This window comes from Xiphophorus hellerii, chromosome 20 (assembly GCF_003331165.1).
Source record: "Xiphophorus hellerii strain 12219 chromosome 20, Xiphophorus_hellerii-4.1, whole genome shotgun sequence".
NCBI lineage: Eukaryota > Metazoa > Chordata > Actinopteri > Cyprinodontiformes > Poeciliidae > Xiphophorus > Xiphophorus hellerii.
In genome coordinates this window covers 9,370,676-9,393,533 of record NC_045691.1, presented here as the reverse complement: position 1 = coordinate 9,393,533, position 22,858 = coordinate 9,370,676, and the positions used below count along the sequence as shown (strand labels likewise).

The window sequence follows — 22,858 nt, the reverse complement described above, 5'->3', positions numbered from 1 at the left end:
AGACACCAAAGTTTGAGTTATTGATCCTCCTCGGGTGTAGAATAATATCCAATGGTCAAATGATGACATCACGTAGGCCACGCCCTCTGACAACAGGAAGTCTTGTATTTTACTGTGAACGGTCGATAGCTTCTGCACCAAACTTTGCACGAGTGACCCTGGTGGGATCCTTGACGACCCTATGTCATCATATTATGACGTCATCTAAGCCCCGCCCCCTCAGAACAGGAAGTGTCTTTTTTTTCCTTGGAAAGCTCCGTTTATTGCTCTCTTGACCTAATCAAGGTAATTCGGATGATGAGCTCTGTCAATGCTCGCTTCTGGCTGAACCGTGTGGGCGTGGCCAAATGGCGATAATCAGTCCCTCGCCATATTCATACTTTGGCTCTAATTCACACATAGATCATCCGATTGGCGCCAAACTGGATATGTATGACCTTTGTTCACCTCTAAAGAGCCCAACGGGTTTGAAATGTAATTTGACTCCACTGCGCCCCCTAAGTTGATACATCGGCCGTATCTCCTCGATGCATCGACCGAACTGCACCAGATTTTTTGACAGTCGTCGGGGAGCGCCGCCGAACGCATTCACACGTGTCGCCCAGTGGACGGGCGGGGAAAATGCACGACAGCTTCTGCGGCAGCTAGCGGGCGGCGGTGCTGGAAACTGCGGCGGAGCTTCCGCGGTGGGGACCGGGCTGCGGCTCTGGAAAACGTGCGAGAGCTTCTGCGGTGGCCGGAACCCCCGCGGTGGCCAATAGGCCGGAGCGGCGCTTGCTGCGAGGGCCGCCCGAGGCTGCTTGCAGCTTTAATTATTATTATTATTATTCTGCCCCCCCAAAGAGGAGCCTTTTTGGGGGCTTTATCATATTCAAAAACTCACCAAACTTGGCGGAAGCGACTAGGCGGTTTAAAAATTTTGAATTTTAAGGTCGCCGCAAAAATCGCAAAAAAAATTGCTCAACGGCGGCAACTAGCAATTTTCTGTTGACACAATGGTATGAACGTACTTCATCGTAGAGACATGAAATTTGGTACACTTGTAGAGCTCACCAAAAGACTCAGAACTTACATTTAATGTTATAAGCCAACTATCACAGGAAGTCGGCCATTTTGTATTGAAAGTCCATTTTTTACCTCGATTTTGACGTTTACAGCCTTCGTATTTGATCGAACTCCTCCTAGGGATTTTGATTGATCGGCTTCAAACTTGGTCAGTCTGATCATAAGGCATGTCTGATTTAAAGTTATCAAATTGGTGACTGTATGAGCTTGCTGAAGGGGGGTTACCAGGGGTCAAAGTTCACCTACTCGCCATGAAACACGAAACTCTTATATTTCCTATACAAAAACACATAGAGGGACCAAACTTTCTGGGATTGATCGTTATGGGGTTACCTAAAATACCCTGTGGTGAAATTATTTTTTTACGTAGGCCACGCCCCCTGAGAACAGGAAGTGTCATGTTTTACTGTGAACGGTCGCTATCTTAGCCCTTTGACCTAATCAACATGAAACTGTGTCCAGAGACAGAAGACATGTTGGTGTGTTGAGTATTCCAACCCCGACCGGCTGCGATGAAGCAGGTGGGCGTGGCGGCGTTGCGAACGCCGTCGAATTTCGTTTGGCTCTGAATTCCACAATTTCGGGCCCAGCTGCTCCAAACTCACTAGGATGGATCCTTATCCACCCACCGACAGGAATTCATAACAAAATTTGGTGGGCGTGGCCTAATTTATCTATAGCGACCCCTAGAGTATTTTAAATGAACAGCCCCAGGCCATGCTTTATCCTAGAATTACGAAACTTGGTACATATGTGTATCTTGTCAGGATGTACAAAAAAGTCTATTAGAGCCATGGTCGAAACCCAACAGGAAGTCGGCCATTTTGTATTGAAGGTCCATTTTGGACCTCGAGTTTGACGTTTACAGCCTTTGCATTTGATCGAACTCCTCCGAGGGATTTCGATTGATCGGCTTCAAACTCGGTCAGTCTGATCATAAGGCATGTCTGATTTAAAGTTATCAAATTGGTGACTGTATGAGCTTGCTGAAGGGGGGTTACCAGGGGTCAAAGTTCACCTACTCGCCATGAAACACGAAACTCTTATATATCCTGCACAGAAACTCACAGAGATACCAAACTTTAAATTATTGATCATCATTAGGTGTCCAAAAATACCCTGTGGTCAAATGATGACATCAATTAGGCCACGCCCCCTGAGAACAGGAAGTGTCATGTTTTACTGTGAACGGTTGCTATCTTAGCCCTTTGACATAATCAATATTAAACTGTGTCCAGAGACAGAAGACATGTTGGTGTGTTGTGGATTCAAGCCCTGACCGGCTGCGATGAAGCAGCTGGCTGTGGCGGCGTGGCGAAGTGACCTGTAACGCCGATGCCATACGTTTGTTTCTAGATTCCACATATTTCGACCGAGCTGCACCAAACTTGGCCTGACTCATCCTGGTGTGATGCCTGACAATGCTATGTCATCATATTATGACGTCATCTAAGCCCCGCCCCCTCAGAATGAATTAGAGAGATCTTCTGTGTAATTACATAATAAACAGTCCATGTTCGTTGTTTGTAGGGCAATGCTGCCCTCTGCTGCCCACTGAAATAGTTTCATTATTTCAGTAATTCGACACCAGAGGGCAGCATTGCCCTACGGAATGACAGTTCAATGTTGTAATGGAGGAAAAAATTAAATAATTTGTAATTCTAACACAAAAACTCACAGAGACACCAAACGTTCAGTGATTGATCATAATCGAGTGTCCAATAATATCCAATGGTCAAATGATGACATCACTTAGGCCCCGCCCCCTCGGAACAGGAAGTGCTATTTTTTTACTTGGAAAGCTCTGTTTATGGCTCTTTTGACCTAATCAAGATGATTCGGATGATAAACTCTGTCAATGCTCGCTTCTGGCTGAACCGTGTGGGCGTGGCCAAATGGCGAATATCAGTCCCTCGCCATATACATACGTTTGGCTCTAAATCACACATGGATCATCCGATTGACGCCAAACTGGATATGTATGACCTTTGTTCACCTCTAAAGAGCCCAACGAGGTTGAAATGTAATTTGACTCCACTGCGCCCCCTAAGTTAATACATGGGTTGTATCTCCTCGACGCATCGACCGATCTGCGCCAGATTTTTCGACAGTCGTCGGGCAGCGCCGCCGAACGCATTCACGCGTGTCGCCCGGTGGACGGGCGGGGAAAACGCGCGACAGCTTCTGCGGCGGCTGGCGTGCGGCGGTGCTGGAAACTGCGGCGGAGCTTCCGCGGTGGGGAGCGGGCTGCGGCTCTGGAAACCGAGCGAGAGCTTCTGCGGTGGCCGGAACCCCCGCGGTGGCCAATAGGCCGGAGCGGCGCTTGCTGCGAGGGCCGCCCGAGGCTGCTTGCAGCTTTAATTATTATTAGGCCCGAGCAGCAAAGCGCTGCGAAGGCCTATTGTATCTGTACTGTTTTATTATTATTCTGCCCCCCTCTTCGCGCGCCCTTTTGGGGGCTTTATCATATTCAAAAACTCACCAAACTTGGCGGTCGCGACTAGAAAAATTAAAAATTTTGAATTTTAAGGTTGTCGCAAAAATCGCAAAAAAAATTGCTCAACGGCGGCAACTAGCAATTTTCTGTTGACACAATGGTATGAACGTATTTCATCGTAGAGACATGAAATTTGGTACACTTGTAGAGCTCACCAAAAGACTCAGAACTTACATTTAATGTTATAAGCCAACTATCACAGGAAGTCGGCCATTTTGTATTGAAAGTCCATTTTTTACCTCGATTTTGACGTTTACAGCCTTCGTATTTGATCGAACTCCTCCTAGGGATTTTGATTGATCGGCTTCAAACTTGGTCAGTCTGATCATAAGGCATGTCTGATTTAAAGTTATCAAATTGGTGAGTTTTGGAGCATGGTGAAGGGGGGTTAGCAGGGGTCAAAGTTCAACTACTCGCCATGAAACACGAAACTCTTATATTTCCTATACAAAAACACAGAGAGGGACCAAACTTTCATTGATTGATCGTCATCGGGTGTTCTAAAATACCCTGTGGTGAAATTATTTTTTTAAGTAGGCCACGCCCCCTGAGAACAGGAAGTGTCATGTTTTACTGTGAACGGTCGCTATCTTAGCCCTTTGACCTAATCAACATGAAACTGTGTCCAGAGACAGAAGACATGTTGGTGTGTTGAGTAATCCAACCCCGACCGGCTGCGATGAAGCAGGTGGGCGTGGCGGCGTTGCGAACGCCGTCGAATTTCGTTTGGCTCTGAATTCCACAATTTCGGGCCCAGCTGCTCCAAACTCACTAGGATGGATCCTTATCCAGCTACCGACAGGAATTCATAACAAAATTTGGTGGGCGTGGCCTAATTTCTCTATAGCGACCCCTAGAGTATTTTAAATGAACAGCCCCAGGCCATGCTTTATCCTAGAATTACGAAACTTGGTACATATGTGTATCTTGTCAGGACGTACAAAAAAGTCTATTAGAGCCATGGTCGAAACCCAACAGGAAGTCGGCCATTTTGTATTGAAGGTCCATTTTGGACCTCGAGTTTGACGTTTACAGCCTTTGCATTTGATCGAACTCCTCCTAGGGATTTCGATTGATCGGCTTCAAACTCGGTCAGTCTGATCATAAGGCATGTCTGATTTAAAGTTATCAAATTGGTGACTGTATGAGCTTGCTGAAGGGGCGTTACCAGGGGTCAAAGTTCACCTACTCGCCATGAAACACGAAACTCTTATATTTCCTATACAAAAACACATAGAGGGACCAAACTTTCTGGGATTGATCGTTATGGGGTTACCTAAAATACCCTGTGGTGAAATTATTTTTTTACGTAGGCCACGCCCCCTGAGAACAGGAAGTGTCATGTTTTACTGTGAACGGTCGTTATCTTAGCCCTTTGACCTAATCAACATGAAACTGTGTCCAGAGACAGAAGACATGTTGGTGTGTTGTGGATTCCAACCCCGACCGGCTGCGATGAAGCAGGTGGGCGTGGCGGCGTTGCGAACGCCGTCGAATTTCGTTTGGCTCTGAATTCCACAGTTTCGGGGTGAGCTTCTCCAAACTCACTAGGATGGATCCTTATCCACCCTCCGACAGGAATTCATAACAAAATTTGGTGGGCGTGGCCTAATTTCTCTATAGCGACCCCTAGAGTATTTTAAATGAACAGCCCCAGGCCATGCTTAAACCTAGAATTACGAAACTTGGTACACATGTGTATCTTGTCGGGATGTACAAAAAAGTCTCTTAGAGCCATGCTCTAAACCCAACAGGAAGTCGGCCATTTTAGATTGAAGTTCATTTGACCTCGATTTTGACGTTTACAGCCTTCGTATTTGATCGAACTCCTCATTGGGATTTCGATTGATCGGCTTCAAACTCGGTCAGTCTGATCACAAGGCATGTCTGATTCAAAGTTATCAATATGGTGAGTTTTGGAGCATGTTGAAGCGGGGTTAGCAAGGCTCAAAGTTCCCCCGTGATCGACTGTGTAATATGTAATTACAAAGGGGATCCTTTGTCATTCCGTAGGGCAATGCTGCCCTCTGGTGTCGAATAACTGAAATTACTGAAATAGTTTCATTATTTCAGTAATTCGACACCAGAGGGCAGCATTGCCCTACGGAATGACAGTTCAATGTTGAATTAAAGAGGAAAAAATTAAATAATTTGTAATTCTAACACAAAAACTGACAGAGACACCAAACCTTCAGTTATTGATCATTATCTTGTGTCCAATAATATCCAATGGTTAAATGATGACATCACGTAGGCCACGCCCCCTGACAACAGGAAGTCTTGTATTTTACTGTGAACGGTCGATAGCTTCTGCACCAAACTTTGCACGAGTGACCATGGCGGGATCCCTGACGACCCTATGTCATCATATTATGACGTCATCTAAGCCCCGCCCCCTCAGAACAGGAAGTGCTATTTTTTGCCTTGGAAACTTTCATCTATGGCTCTCTTGACCTAATCAAGGTGATTCTGTGTTGGATGACAGATAGGAAGTTGATCTCGCTTGCTTTAAAGTGCCAAGAGTTTTCAATGGCGGCAACGCCGTTCGTATACGTTTGCCTCTACATTCCACATATTTTGACCGAGCTGCATCAAACTTGGCCTGAGTGATCCTGGAGGCTTGCCCGTCAATCCTACGTCATCACATTATGACGTCATCTAAGCCCCGCCCCCTCAGAACAGGAAGTGTTTTTTTTTTCCTTGGAAAGCTCCGTTTATGGCTCTCTTGACCTAATCAAGATGATTCGGATGATAAACACTGTCAATGCTCGCTGCTGGCTGAACCGTGTGGGCGTGGCCAAATGGCGAATATCAGTCCCTCGCCATATACATACGTTTGGCTCTAAATCACACATGGATCATCCGATTGACGCCAAACTGGATATGTATGACCTTTGTTCACCTCTAAAGAGCCCAACGAGTTTGAAATGTAATTTGGCTCCACTGCGCCCCCTAAGTTAATACATGGGCTGTATCTCCTTGATGCATCGACCAATCTGCACCAGATTTTTTGACAGTCGTCGTGGAGCGCCGCCGAACGCATTCACGCGTATCGCCCGGTGGACGGGCGGGGAAAAGCGCGACAGCTTCTGCGGCAGCTGGCGGGCGGCGGTGCTGGAAACTGCGGCAGAGCTTCCGCGGTGGCGAGCGGGCTGCGGCTCTGGAAACCGTGCGAGAGCTTATGCGGTGGCTGGAACCCCCGCGGTGGCCAATAGGCCGGAGCGGCGCTTGCTGCGAGGGCCGCCCGAGGCTGCTTGCAGCTTTAATTAGGCCCGAGCAGCAAAGCGCTGCGAAGGCCTATTGTTTTCATACTGTTTATTATTCTTATTATTCTTCCACCCAAATGAATTGCCTTTTTGGGGGCTTTATCATATTCAAAAACTCACCAAACTTGGCGGTCGCGACTAGAAAAATTCAAAATTTTGAATTTTAAGGTTGTCACAAAAATCGCAAAAAAAATTGCTCAACGGCAGCAACTAGCAATTTTCTGTTGACACAATGGTATGAACGTACTTCATCGTAGAGACATGAAATTTGGTACACTTGTAGAGCTCACCAAAAGACTCAGAACTTACATTTAATGTTATAAGCCAACTATCACAGGAAGTCGGCCATTTTGTATTGAAAGTCCATTTTTTACCTCGATTTTGACGTTTACAGCCTTCGTATTTGATCGAACTCCTCCTAGGGATTTTGATTGATCGGCTTCAAACTTGGTCAGTCTGATCATAAGGCATGTCTGATTTAAAGTTATCAAATTGGTGAGTTTTGGAGCATGTTGAAGGGGGGTTAGCAGGGGTCAAAGTTCACCTACTCGCCATGAAACACGAAACTCTTATATTTCCTATACAAAAACACAGAGAGGGACCAAACTTTCATTGATTGATTGTCATCGGGTGTCCTAAAATACCCTGTGGTGAAATTATTTTTTTAAGTAGGCCACGCCCCCTGAGAACAGGAAGTGTCATGTTTTACTGTGAACGGTCGCTATCTTAGCCCTTTGACCTAATCAACATGAAACTGTGTCCAGAGACAGAAGACATGTTGGTGTGTTGAGTATTCCAACCCCGACTGGCTGCGATGAAGCAGGTGGGCGTGGCGGCGTTGCGAACGCCGTCGAATTTCGTTTGGCTCTGAATTCCACAATTTCGGGCCCAGCTGCTTCAAACTCACTAGGATGGATCCTTGTACACCCACCGACAGGAATTCATAACAAAATTTGGTGGGCGTGGCCTAATTTCTCTATATCGACCCCTAGAGTATTTTAAATGAACAGCCCACTGCCATGCTTTATCCTAGAATTACGAAACTTGGTACACATGTGTATCTTGTCAGGACGTACAAAAAAGTCTCTTGGAGCCATGCTCTAAACCCAACAGGAAGTCGGCCATTTTAGATTGAAGTTCATTTGACCTCGATTTTGACATTTACAGCCTTCGTATTTGATCGAACTCCTCCTAGGGATTTCGATTGATCGACTTCAAACTTGGTCAGTCTGATCACAAGGCATGTTTGATTTAAAGTTATCAAATTGGTGAGTTTTGGAGCATGTTGAAGGGGGGTTAGCAAGGCTCAAAGATCCCCTGTGATTGACATATTACACAGTCAATTACAAAGGGGATATTTAGTCATTCCGTAGGGCAATGCTGCCCTCTGGTGTCGAATAACTGAAATTACTGAAATAGTTTCATTATTTCAGTAATTCGACACCAGAGGGCAGCATTGCCCTACGGAATGACAGAGTTCATTCCGTAGACAGAAGACATGTTGGTGTGTTGTGGATTCATTAGAGAATCAAGGTTCTCTAATCAAGAGAACCTTGATTAGGCTCTCTTGACCTAATCAAGGTGATTCTGTGTTGGATGACAGATAGGAAGTTGATCTCGCTTGCTTTAAAGTGCCAACAGTTTTCAATGGCGGCAACGCCGTTCGTATACGTTTGCCTCTACATTCCACATATTTTGACCGAGCTGCATCAAACTTGGCCTGAGTGATCCTGGAGGCTTGCCCGTCAATCCTACGTCATCACATTATGACGTCATCTAAGCCCCGCCCCCTCGGAACCGGAAGTGCCGTTTTTTTCCTTGGAAAGCTCTGTTTATGGCTCTCTTGACCTAATCAAGTTGATTCTGTGTTGGATGACAGATAGGAAGTTGATCTCGCTTGCTTTAAAGTGCCAAGAGTTTTCAATTGCGGCAACGCCGTTCGTATACGTTTGCCTCTACATTCCACATATTTTGACCGAGCCGCATCAAACTTGACCTGAGTGATCCTGGAGGCTTGCCCGTCGATCCTACGTCATCACATTATGACGTCATCTAAGCCCCGCCCCCTCGGAACCGGAAGTGCCGTTTTTTTCCTTGGAAAGCTCCGTTTATGGCTCTTTTGACCTAATCAAGATGATTCGGATGATGAGCTCTGTCATTGCTCGCTGCTGGCTGAACCGTGTGGGCGTGGCCAAATGGCGAATATCAGTCCCTCGCCATATTCATACGTTTGGCTCTAATTCAAGCATGGATCATCCGATTGGCTCCAAACTGGATATGTATGACCTTTGTTCACCTCTAAAGAGCCCAACGGGATTGAGATGTAATTTGGCTCCACTGCGCCCCCTAAGTTAATACATCGGCTGTATCTCCTCGACGCATCGACCGATCTGCACCAGATTTTTTGACAGTGTTCAGGGAGCGCCGCCGAACGCATTCACGCGTGTCGCTTGGTGGACGGGCGTGGAAAATGCGCGACAGCTTCTGCGGCGGCTAGCGGGCGGCGGTGCTGGAAACTGCGGCAGAGCTTCTGCGGTGGGGAGCGGGCTGCGGCTCTGGAAACCGTGAGAGAGCTTCTGCGGTGGCTGGAACCCCCGCGGTGGCCAATAGGCCGGAGCGGCGCTTGCTGCGAGGGCCGCCCGAGGCTGCTTGCAGCTTTAATTCTTCTTACGATTCTGCCCCCCTCTTTGTGCGCCTTTTTGGGGGCTTTATCATATTCAAAAACTCACCAAACTTGGCGGAAGCGACTAGGCGGTTTAAAAATTTTGAATTTTAAGGTCGTTGCAAAAATCGCAAAAAAAATTGCTCAACGGCGGCAACTAGCAATTTTCAACAGACCCATTGCTATTCACTTACTTCATCGTAGAGACTTGAAATTCGGTACAGTTGTAGAGCTCACTAAGACGCTCAGAATTTACAAGTAATGTCATAGTGCAAGTATCGCAGGAAGTCGGCCATGTTGGATTGAAGGTCCATTTCGGACCCTGATTTGGCCGTTTACAGCCTTCGTATTTGATCGAACTCCTCCTAGGGATTTCGATTGATCGGCTTCAAACTCGGTCAGTCTGATCATAAGGCATGTCTGATTTAAAGTTATCAAATTGGTGAGTTTTGGAGCATGTTGAAGGGGGGTTAGCAGGGGTCAAAGTTCACCTACACGCCATGAAACAAAAACCTCTTATATTTCCTATACAAAAACACATAGAGGGACCAAACTTTCAGTGATTGGTTGTCATCGGGTGCCCTAAAATACCCTGCAGTGAAATTTTTTTTTTATGTAGGCCACGCCCCCTGAGAGCAGGAAGTGTAATGTTTTACTGTGAACGGTCGCTATCTTAGCCCTTTGACCTAATCAACATGAAACTGTGTCCAGAGACAGAAGACATGTTGGTGTGTTGTGGATTCCAACCCCGACCGGCTGCGATGAAGCAGGTGGGCGTGGCGGCGTTGCGAACGCCATCGAATTTCGTTTGGCTCTGAATTCCACAGTTTCGGGGTGAGCTGCTCCAAACTCACTAGGATGGATCCTTATCCATCCCCGAACAGGAATCCATAGCGATATTTGGTGGGCGTGGCCTAATTTTTCTATAGCGACCCCTAGAGTATTTTAAATGAACAGCCCCAAGCCATGCTTAAACCTAGAATTACGAAACTTGGTACACATGTGTATCTTGTCGGGACGTACAAAAAAGTCTCTTAGAGCCATGCTCTAAACCCAACAGGAAGTCGGCCATTTTAGATTGAAGTTCATTTGACCTCGATTTTGACGTTTACAGCCTTTGCATTTGATCGAACTCCTCCTAGGGATTTCGATTGATCGGCTTCAAACTCGGTCAGTCTGATCATAAGGCATGTTTGATTTAAAGTTATCAAATTGGTGACTGCATGAGCTTGCTGAAGGGGGCTTACCAGGGGTCAAAGTTCACCTACTCGCCATGAAACACGAAACTCTTATATATCCTGCACAGAAACTCACAGAGATACCAAACTTTAAATTATTGATCATCATTAGGTGTCCAAAAATACCCTGTGGTCAAATGATGACATCAATTAGGCCACGCCCCCTGAGAACAGGAAGTGTCATGTTTTACTGTGAACGGTTGCTATCTTAGCCCTTTGACATAATCAATATTAAACTGTGTCCAGAGACAGAAGACATGTTGGTGTGTTGTGGATTCAAGCCCTGACTGGCTGCGATGAAGCAGCTGGCTGTGGCGGCGTGGCGAAGTGACCTGTAACGCCGATGCCATACGTTTGTTTCTAGATTCCACATATTTCGACCGAGCTGCACCAAACTTGGCCTGACTCATCCTGGTGTGATGCCTGACAATGCTATGTCATCATATTATGACGTCATCTAAGCCCCGCCCCCTCAGAATGAATTAGAGAGATCTTCTGTGTAATTACATAATAAACAGTCCATGTTCGTTGTTTGTAGGGCAATGCTGCCCTCTGCTGCCCACTGAAATAGTTTCATTATTTCAGTAATTCGACACCAGAGGGCAGCATTGCCCTACGGAATGACAGTTCAATGTTGTAATGGAGGAAAAAATTAAATAATTTGTAATTCTAACACAAAAACTCACAGAGACACCAAACGTTCAGTGATTGATCATAATCGAGTGTCCAATAATATCCAATGGTCAAATGATGACATCACTTAGGCCACGCCCCCTGAGAACAGGAAGTGTCATGTTTTACTGTGAACGGTCGCTATCTTAGCCCTTTGACCTAATCAACATGAAACTGTGTCCAGAGACAGAAGACATGTTGGTGTGTTGTGGATCCAAGCCCTGACCGGCTGCGATGAAGCAGCTGGGTGTGGCGGCGTGGCGAAGTGACCTGTAACGCCGAGGCCATACGTTTGCTTCTAGATTCCACATGTTTCGACCGAGCTGCACCAAACTTGGCCTGACTCATCCTGGTCTGATGCCTGACAATGCTATGTCATCATATTATGACGTCATCTAAGCCCCGCCCCCTCAGAATGAATTAGAGAGATCTTCTGTGTAATTACATAATAAACAGTCCATGTTCGTTGTTTGTAGGGCAATGCTGCCCTCTGCTGCCCACTGAAATAGTTTCATTATTTCAGTAATTCGACACCAGAGGGCAGCATTGCCCTACGGAATGAAAGTTCAATGTTGTAATGGAGGAAAAAATTAAATAATTTGTAATTCTAACACAAAAACTCACAGAGACACCAAACGTTCAGTGATTGATCATAATCGAGTGTCCAATAATATCCAATGGTCAAATGATGACATCACTTAGGCCCCGCCCCCTCGGAACAGGAAGTGCTATTTTTTTACTTGGAAAGCTCTGTTTATGGCTCTCTTGACCTAATCAAGATGATTCGGATGATAAACTCTGTCAATGCTCACTGCTGGCTGAACCGTGTGGGCGTGGCCAAATGGCGAATATCAGTCCCTCGCCATATACATACGTTTGGCTCTAAATCACACATGGATCATCCGATTGACGCCAAACTGGATATGTATGACCTTTGTTCACCTCTAAAGAGCCCAACGAGGTTGAAATGTAATTTGACTCCACTGCGCCCCCTAAGTTAATACATGGGCTGTATCTCCTCGATGCATCGACCGATCTGCATCAGATTTTTTGACAGTCGTCGGGGAGCGCCGCCGAACGCATTCACGCGTGTCGCCCGGTGGACGGGCGGCGAAAATGCGCGACAGCTCCTGCGGCGGCTGGCGGGCGGCGGTGCTGGAAACTGCGGCGGAGCTTCTGCGGTGGGGAGTTGGCTGCGGCTCTGGAAATCGTGCGAGAGCTTCTGCGCTGGCCGGAACCCCCGCGGTGGCCAATAGGCCGGAGCGGCGCTTGCTGCGAGGGCCGCCCGAGGCTGCTTGCAGCTTTAATTGTTCTTACTATTTTGTATATGTTGTTTTTATTTCTTCTGTATTTTTTCTGACTTTTTAACTAATAAAATTTAAAAAAAATAAGCAAGCTGAACTTTGCAACCGGATCATCTAGGTAGATTTCTTGAGTTAAGGTTTTTTTTTTTTTTGCTTTGATTGCAGTAGAAGACAACTCCTTGCCTAAGTCTGTAAATTACTTTCCCGTTGCTTGTGGAGATACTTGTAGCAAAACAGATGTTATTGTATGAAAACCTCACTGTGGCCTGTTTTGTCATTGTGTTTAGGAAAAACATTTGCTTGATGTAACATTGCCTATAATACTTAAGAAAATGCACTAAGTAATTGATGGGCAACAGAGTCAGGACAGGCCAGCCTGGCATTATGGCACAAATAAAAGCATGAATCAGCATGAATTAAAGCAGATTAGACCAACAACTCCATACAGTTAATCCTCATATGTTAAGGCATATGATAATGAGATGTCATGTACAAATGCACAGATGACAGTAATAATACAGAAAAGTATGCTAAGATTTTAGAGAAAATAAATTTTTTAAAGGAGGTTGTTTTCTAAACCATTTAAAATCATATCCTGTAAATATGACAAAAATTACATTGCTGTAGCAATATAATGTGAAAAGTGATGAAAGGTTAAAAACAGACTATAAAATATGATATTCCAGTTGTTATCAAAGACAAGTCTAAAATTGAGTTTTACTCTTTAAAGAAATTTCTCTATCTTGGCTACTACTGGCCATATTAAAACATAGCAATTTGAATTTGTAATATCTTGAATGTCTTTAAAATTCATCAAAATAAAAATCTAGTCTTGCCTCTTTTTTTTTTACTTTTGTAATTATTCATACTATTCTTTTTTTTGAACACAAAAACATGGCAACACATTCACAACAAAAATATTATGCCATACACTTCACCATCAAGCAACTGAATCTGAAACAAATATTTAAGACATAAATATATTTCCCATATACTATAGCATTGATAATATGATTTAATGCCGAAAACATAAACATTAATATTTGGAGTATTTCTGTTAGGTCCCTAAATATCTTTAATTTCCATTCCACAGCCATCGTGCAGAAAATACAATAGTTGAAACAATAGAGCTCACATGAGAAGTGCAAAGATGTCCTACCTTAGATGTGTCACTCTTGATTGTTTTGCTAGTCAGAAGCTGAGTATGAAATATTGCTTTATATGAAGGTTCAGTCCTTCCAACATTGAATGTAGGTATAATTTTCTCCTGGGTATTACTTAAGTTGTCTGAGTTAGTCAAGCAAAATCTGTACAAACTTATTTCACTAATGTAGTGGTAGAAGCATCCATGATTCTCTTGTAATTTCTTTCTGGATCAGTACTGAGATAGGATTACATGGGAGGTTCTAAAATTTCTCTTTGAATGTAAAAGCTTTTCAATCATTTTACTTCCCTTTCTTTGTACCTAATCAAAAGAGTATGATGAGCTGTAGATGCTGAGATAAAGGAAACTTCACAGGAAATGTCTAAAAGAAGTATTAGTCACATAAACTATAAAGAATATAGATGTTATCTTTGACCAGAACATGTCCTTCCATCATAAAGAAGGGTTTTAGGACATGTTTTTTTTAACATAACTAAAATTATTGTGTTGCAGAGTGAAAAACTGATCCATTCACTTGCTATATCAAAGCCAGGATTTTTGTAATTCCTTTTTACAGGAAGAAAAAACAAATCTGTAAATTTTCAGTCTTCATGTCGTCCTGAAAACTAAATGAAAGGGAGTAGTCATATTTTGAAATGCAATAGTCTAAAAATGTAAATCCCTCCTTATAAATGTTCAAGTACTTCAGCTCTATTTTGATAAAGAAATAATTTTTCCACATAATTTTTTTTACCCCTCCAGGAGGTCGTTTGTATGCCTTATATGAAAGTAGGCTGACAGGAAAGGGGGAAAGACATGCGGCAAATATCTCTGGGTCCGGGAGTGGAACCTGTGAGGACTCAAGGCCTCCAAACATGTGTCGCGCTATCCCCTACACCACCACAGTGTGCCGCATAATTTTTAATGTGGAAAAAATTCCACATAAAAAATTCTGGCACAACTCTCAGCTCTCACGTTTCGTCCACACAGAGGTGATTTAAGGTGCATCCAAATGGGCTTTTTGGGATATAAGTCAAGTTTATTTGTATAGCACATTTTAGCACCAAGGCAGTTCAAAGTGCTTTACACCATAAGAATGCAATACAGCAACCAATTATGAAACAAACATGTGGGAGTTTGTGATGTAAAACCCTCAAACAGGATGGAAATCATGAGAAAGTAGATAAGGGCATCAAAAGGCTTCAGCTGCTTTCCAGAGCTCTGAATGTTTTTTATTATTTTTTATTTTTCAAACATCTCACCAGTTACAGGTTGTGGTACAGGGTAAAATCATCAATGATCAGGAGACATTTAGCTGTTAAGCAAACTCATCGTCATAAATCCCCAAAATACAACCCTACTTACATACATAAAGACCACCACTATTTAAAGTTTAGGTAAACAAACAGTTACAAATAAATCTATATAAATTACTAAAGAAAATTATTCAGCACACACTCACAACTCACTTCCAACTTATACAAATATTATACAAAACAACAACCAAACTTTCAGTCCACTTTAACCCTGGTGGTTCATCCCAGTGAGATGGATGATTAGGGAATTCCCTCCTAGTGAAGGGAAGGAATCATCACCAAGCTCCAAGCTGCCATCATCTGTGCACTACATGAAGCTGGCCTTCAGGAAGTTGACCTCAAAGAAAGAAAAGCTAGCCCTCAAAATAAAAGCATAACAAAGCAAATTTCCTGGTGGTATCTGTATATACATTACCGCTAGGGGGTGCTTTGCAGGTTCACATTTACATCACATTTTGTAATTATGCAAACAATCAGTTTTAGTTATTATGGTTTGTAATTTTTATAACAAATTTTACAATGAAGATAACATGCAAACATTATTCTTTAATCTCATCTAAATTACTGCACAAGTACCCTCTAAACCTCTAAGGATTCAAGGATAAAGTTTGTTGGCTGCTCTGATGGTGCACAGCAGATACTTTCTCAAATACTGTTTGAATGTTTTATCTCGCAGCCCGTACACAATAGGATTCAAAAACCTGGGCAGTATCTGGGCCAATATGTACCAGACAAAAAGGATATGAACATTATATTTTTGGGAACAGAAATGACAGGGCGTTTTTTGCCATAGGAGCTACATATGTCAGCATGCACAAAAATAGCTGAAAGCCATGAAGTAGGACAGTATTCCTGACTCGTTTCACCTTTCCTTCAGCTGAAACTAGCAGCTTGAGCAGCAAAAAATATCCTTAAATAAGTAAGGAAAAGGGTGAGCCATACAAGAGATAAAAAGATTATGTAAGAAGCATCCCTCTTTTGAATACTTATAGGATGTTGGAACAGAATGTCTCTGTCACAAAATATTGTAGCGTAAAACAGCCTTAGAGGCTCTGTTGCAAGGATAAGAAAGATATCTGGCAAAATTGATACTACGCTTAAACTCCAAATACAGCCAATGAGAAAATATGTTCGTTTTATGGTGCAAAGTTCAGCATGTCGCAGTGGGAAACAGACAGCGATGTAGCACTCCACCGCCATCAGAGCTAAATTTAACGGAGTATTAAGAGTGGTGAAAACAGCAAAGGTAACAATGAAGCAACATAAGGAAGCATTAATTTTTGGAAGACATAACTAAACACAAATAAGCTGATTGTTGTAGTCAGCTGGATCATGTCATTTATCACCAGATGGATGAAAAGGATTGTAACGAGGATTCAAATAAAAAATCTGAAAGAGAGAATAAAACGCCACCTTTAATTTTCTCCTTAAGCTGCTGATGATAACCATTGGTTTCACAACAATGATATTTCAGCATGACAAAACGGTGATGACAAATGCTCACCTGGTGTTTTCTGAAGGTGTGAATCAATGTCCCATTGATATAGTTGATGGTGATGCCAAGAGCCACGATGATCACATTTTTAGCCACAGCAGAGCTGGGAGAGTCTCTATAAGTCAGGCTGCTTGACACAGTGAAGTTTAAAGATGAGGAATTCATCTGGTAGATCCAGAAAACCCTGCAGTGATATTTCTAATAAGAAAAATTATGACCATTCTTCAGCTTTGATGTTTATACGTTCATTGCGTGATGTTTTCTATTTAAATTTTCTATTATTATTTTTGCTCAACTAAATGCAATTTTAAAATATTGATGACAATTCAAACTCTGCGTTAAAATTATTACACTCCCTTGAAAACAGCCAGTGAGGCCAGATTTCTCTGATGCTAAAAAGACAAATAAGGAAGAAAGAAAACAGTGGAAATAATTAACATTTAAAAAATAGACATGTAGGAAATTAAACTGTGCTGCTTTCAAATTTTTTCATTTCATATCTTTATTTATATAAAGAACTATGGTCATCTAACGAGCAAATACCTCTTAGACCATTCACTTTTAAGAAAACAATTTTAAAAACATATTTTGTTTAGAAGACATACACAAAGTTTTAGAAGATAAATATAAGAGCATTGGATACTCACAATGTATCTTAGAAAATAAAGGCATCATGACAGTAGTAGTAAAATATAGTTTGATATAAAATCTTTGTTTAACCTAGATTTTTTATGCCATAGCAAAATATTTTTCATACTGTAGTTGCTAAAAATGGTGAGTACATTAGTGTTTTCTATAAGCACTAAAATGATGTATTAGCCCACTGGAAATATGTACTAGGTAATGTAGTGAATGTAAAAATGAAATGAATTACTACAGCTTCTTAAATGTACTTGCTGTGCATGATATATACAATTTTTTATCAAAGAACTACTGCTGGTCTTTTGTAAAATAAGCACATTAAGGTCTAACAAAGTATAGAATGAAGTGTGAAACAAGAGCATAGTTCAGAGGAGAAATGTAAAAGGTGATCCTACCTCTGATGGATACTCAAGACTTCAGCTTGTAGAGTCTGGAACTGTCTGAAATATGGCTGATGTTTTGTTATTTATGGCCATTTTAAGGCTTCCCAACATGTGATGAAGATACGATTTTCTTCTGGGTATTAATTAGTTATTCAGAGGAAACTGAACCCAGACTTTTTCAGTGTAGAGTAGTTACTTTGTGTTTTACTTTATAAACTGAACCTTCTTGTTATAAAAGCACATTTCCCTGGCACACCAACAGACACTATAGGTCAAATATAATAAAAACGGGGGGGGGGATACAGAACTATAGAAACTTTTGGGGGTTTGCCTTCAAATCCCCAAATTTTTATATTTATCCTTATTTTTTTCTTTTGATTTCGTACATTTTTACTTAATCTGACCATCTGGGATGTTTTTAATAACTTATTTAATTTTAACTTACTAATTATTCATGGGTAAAAATAACACTTGCATAATTGCAAATTGCATAATTTGTATTTATAGCCATAGAGCAAAGATTAGCCAACTTAATCCACAAGGCTGATTTAAAATATGTTTCTTGATTCTGTACAACAGAATTTGGTACAACCCCATTTCCAATGAAGTGTAAAACATAACTAAAAACAGAATATCATAATTTGCTGATCATTCTCAACCTATTTTAAGTTGAATTCACTTCAAAGACAATATGTTTAATGTATAAATTGATAAATTTATTGTATTTTTGCAAATATTAATTCATTTGAAATTTGATACATGCAGAACATTCCAAAAAGGTTGGGACACAGGGACAACTTTCACTGAGACTGGGAGAGTAGAGGAATGCCCAAACAGCACTTGTTTGGGCATCCACATGTGAGCAGGTTAATTGGAAACAGGTGTCATGATCAGGTATAACAAGAGCATCCCCAAAGTCTCAGTCATTCACAAGTAAAGATGAGACAAGGTGCACATTTTGTGAACAATTGCATGAGCAAATAGTCCAACAGTTTCAGAATGTACAATTTCAAGGAATTTAGGGATTTTGTCATGCACAGTCCATAATGTAATAAGATTCAGAAAATCTGGAGAAATCTCTGTCAGTAAGTGAAAATGCCAAAAAAAATCAATATTGAATGCTCAAAGGCAGCACTGCATTAAAAAACATCAACATACAGCAACAGTTCTTACCATATGGAGTCAGGAACACTTCAGAAAACTGTCATCGGTGAACACAGTTCATCGCTACATTTACGAGTGCAAGTTAAAACTCTACCATGGAAGCTAAGCTCATATATCAACAACACTCAGAAATACTACCAACTTCTTTAGCCAAAGTTTTTGGAGTTCTGTTAGGTTTGTACCCTTATTGCTTTGACTGGGAAACACATGAAGTACTTTTTATAGTACATTCTGAAAGTCTTATCTCGTAACCCATAAACAACAGGACTTAGACAACGAGGAATGATCTGGATTAACACAAAAATAGCCTGTTGTGTGTAAAAGGCCTGCCCAGGAAACAAGTATATAAGGAGCTGCTTTAGTAAATTTTGCATATACAGCGTCATGCACATCAACATCTGAAAACCATGAAGCAGAATAGTGTTTCTTGCTTTTTTAGCATGTGAACTTGCTGCTTTTGCCACAAACAAAATTCTGAAATAAGTATAGAATAGAGTGAGACAAACCACCACCAGAAAAAATAGATGGGACGCATCTTTCTTATTTTTACTGTAGCTGCTTCTGAACACTCTGTCCCTCTCACAGAAAACTCTCGTTTTCAAAAATTCCAGCTCTTCAGTAATCAAAAGAATAAATATATCAGGCAGAATAGTGAGCAAGCTTATTACCCACATAATGCCAATGACGATGTAGGTTTTCTTAACTGTGCATATGTTTCCATGGCGGAGGGGGATGCAGACGGAGATGTAACATTCTGCTGCCATGCAGGCCAGATTCAATGGAGTGTTCATGGTGGTGAGAATAGCCGGCAGGAGGATGAGTACGCACAGTGAGACATAGATGGTGAAGAAGGAATTGCCAAAGAGGTAGAGGGACACACTGACTGTCATCTGGAGTGTTTCGTTTAGCACCAAGTGGATGAAAAGGATGTAGCGAGGGTTGAACCTGAAGATCTGTGAAGTGCATGAGTTCAGAGTTAGATGGCAATTTGATAGAAAACACTAAAACCATGTAAAACATCATCTCCTGTGATGTATTTTCTTAGTTTTGATTTAAAATGTATAATCATGTTAGTTTATTATGCATGTTTTTTACCTAATATTCTCCTACATTACATGCTGTAAAATGAGTGAAAATGAATCAGAAAACACATATCTAAACATTAAAAATACTTTCTTTAGGTATTTAACCAACACACTGATTTGTTTCAATTACAAAAAATGTCTTCCTATTACCATTCATAAAATAATAAAAATTCTACTGAACTCTCAGTTTTGATGTCTTCTTATTTGCATGTGTTCCTATACCATATTGGGCAGTATAGAGTTGGTTTTGAGCTTTGAATATAAATATGAACATAATTTTCATTATCTTAGGTACAATCTGAAAAAATCTGAAAAAATAGAAATGTGTGGGTGAGAAAAATCACATGAGTAAGTTGGGCACAAAAGTAATCATTTTGCCTAAGTGAGTTATAAAAAATGCACATCAAGGACACATACAATAATATAATACACACTTGCTGTTTGTTGAATATGTGAACCATTGAAGCATTAATGAAGCAGGTGACAATGCCAAGTGAAAAAACAACCACATTGCCTATAATAGCAGTTACAGAAAGCATGCCCAGATAAACTCCAGATCCGGTCAGGTTACCCTCAGTAACTGTGAAATTTGTGCTGGCAGATGAAGAGGAGGACATCTGATAAGGCATAAAACAGCAAAAGATACAGTTTAAGTCATGAGAAAATAAATAATGTATGACTCTGGTTTAAAGTTTGTCACACACTAATAAGACTGAATCCTCCAACTTCCTTAAAAAGCAGACCTTAGAATAGTGTCAAAAGTAATCTGTATTGATGTGGTTCTTCCCTGTTATATAATAGAATACCAGCCTGAGGATTTATTTGTGTACCTTATTTAAAACACGCCCTCCTTTGTGCCAGCAGACCAATGATGTATGAGTTTACTTTTTACCAAATATATCTTTCAGGGTAAATGGGAAACAGAAACAAGAAGTAACATTGTAAGAGATATTAACAAAACTTAGTTTTGAGTGCACATTGCTTTTTATAAAGCTGTATTTTAAAGCTACAGTAATAACTTTTATAAAAATTTATTGTTTGCATAATTGTGAAAGCTGTCACAGTGTCCTGACAATATAATGAGACATAATGTGAAAAGATTGAGCTCCTCTGCCTCCTCCTTGTGGTCCTACTGCCATCTGCAGAAATGCAACGCTCCCTTTTAACTATACAAATAAGTTTGACAGTGTTTAAAAATCTCTGTGGGTCAATTCTGAAGTAAGACCAGCCTATCTGGCACCACACCAACAACCATCCCTCCTTTAAAGTTACTTAAACTCTTACTTATCTAGATGCTCAGTTTGAAACTCAGCCAAGTAGAGTTTGTCTGTCATGACATGTGATTGCGAAAGAACACAAACACAGAACACGTTGTAATAGAAGTGAAGTGTTTTAATAAAATAAGAAAAACTACAGGTAAATGTAGAAGACAGGTCATGGCTCTCAGGTAGACAATGGACTGAGAAATGGAAAGATCCAATGAAGAAAAAGGAAAATCCAGGGGCCAATGCTACATTACGGTTACCTTGGAAGCAAGTCAGATGATATAGCATGACCATTCAGATTGCAGATGCTTTGAAAACTATTGGATATATAGTATAGTGAAATGGCATGAGGGCAAAAAATCGGAAGTAGGTTGCATTCAACTGTTAAAATAGCATTAAATACAGAGACTAAATAAGAAGGAATAAACTTATATGGCATCATCTGACATAGTCTTGCCATATAAGTGAGGCAAAAGCAGTTGAGCAATAACAGAGAATTCCAAACATAAATAACACCCAAAACTCAAACACTCAAGGATCATGACATCATGTCTAGTACAGCACAGTTTACTTTGTCTAGTTGGCAGATTTGTCGTTTGTGTTGAACAATTTAGCAAGTGTACCTATTGAAATGGTTGTTGAGATTGCCCTTAATAAATGCTACATGAAAATGACATGTTTACTTGCACTTTGTTATATTCATGTTTAACTACTTACTCACTACCCATTTTCACACAGGTAAGGTAACAGGCTTTGTTGAAAATGTTCAATGTATTTCACAAGACTTTTGGATCTCTGTTAGGTTTGTACCCTTATTGCTTTTACTTGCATACATATAAAATACTTCTTAAAGTACATTCTGAAAGTTTTGTCTCGTATCCCATAAACAACGGGACTTAGACAGCGAGGAATGATCTGGATTAATATAAAAATAGCATGCTGTATGGAAATGCTATGTTTAGGAAACAAGTATATGAGGAGCTGCTTTAGCAAAGATTGCATATACAGCGTCATGCACATCAACATCTGAAAACCATGAAGCAGAATAGTGTTTCTTGCTTTTTTAGCATCAGAATTTGCAGCTTTTGCCACAAACAGAATTCTGAAATAAGTATAGAATAGAGTGAGACAAACCACCACCAGAAAAAATATGTGGGACGCATCTCTCTTACTTTTACTGTAGCTGCTTCTGAACACTCTGTCCCTCTCACAGAAAACTCTCGTTTTCAAAAATTCCAGCTCTTCAGTAATCAAAAGAATAAATATATCAGGCAGAATAGTGAGCAAGCTTATTACCCACATAATGCCAATGACAATGTAGGTTTTCTTAACTGTACATATGTTTCCATGGCGGAGGGGGATGCAGACGGAGATGTAACATTCTGCTGCCATGCAGGCCAGATTCAATGGAGTGTTCCTGGTGGTGAGAATAGCCGGCAGGAGGATGAGTACGCACAGTGAGACATAGATGGTGAAGAGGGAATTGCCAAAGAGGTAGAGGGACACGCTGAGTGTCAACTGGAGTGTTTCGTTTAGCACCAAGTGGATGAAAAGGATGTAGCGAGGGTTGAACCTGAAGATCTGTGAAGTGCATGAGTTCAGAGTTAAATGGTAATTTGATAGAAAACACTGAAAAACACCTTAGTGGTATAACATTTCA

General features: G+C 41.4%; 2 protein-coding genes and 1 pseudogene across 2 annotated transcripts in view; all 3 read right to left on the bottom strand.

Moving 5' to 3' along the window:
* Nucleotides 1-15,312: 15,312 nt before the first annotated feature.
* On the bottom strand, nt 15,313-16,824 carry LOC116711048 (odorant receptor 131-2-like; annotated as a pseudogene).
* A 2,154-nt stretch (nt 16,825-18,978) lies between these two features.
* LOC116709726 (odorant receptor 131-2-like) lies at nt 18,979-20,619 on the bottom strand. The gene is made up of 2 exons (XM_032548370.1): nt 20,368-20,619; nt 18,979-19,801 (listed from the first exon to the last, which is right to left on the bottom strand). The coding sequence occupies exons 1-2, from the start codon at nt 20,560-20,562 to the stop codon at nt 19,019-19,021; spliced, it is 978 nt and encodes a 325-aa protein (XP_032404261.1). The 5' UTR covers nt 20,563-20,619; the 3' UTR covers nt 18,979-19,018.
* An 820-nt stretch (nt 20,620-21,439) lies between these two features.
* LOC116710377 (odorant receptor 131-2-like) overlaps nt 21,440-22,858 on the bottom strand; it is an 18,439-nt gene continuing 17,020 nt past the window's right edge. Inside the window, exon 2 of the mRNA XM_032549396.1 lies at nt 21,440-22,779. Coding sequence (XP_032405287.1) covers nt 21,997-22,779 — 783 coding nt within the window. The 3' untranslated portion in view covers nt 21,440-21,996. The remainder of the gene's footprint in view (nt 22,780-22,858) is intronic.

Bases quoted from the DNA above. Each gene is read 5' to 3' on its own strand.
- LOC116709726 (XM_032548370.1), bottom strand. From the start codon at position 20,562: ATGCCTTATCAGATGTCCTCCTCTTCATCTGCCAGCACAAATTTCACA. The intron at 19,802-20,367 runs GTGTGTATTATA...TGCACTTCACAG, and splicing joins ACATATTCAACAAACAGCAA to ATCTTCAGGTTCAACCCTCG.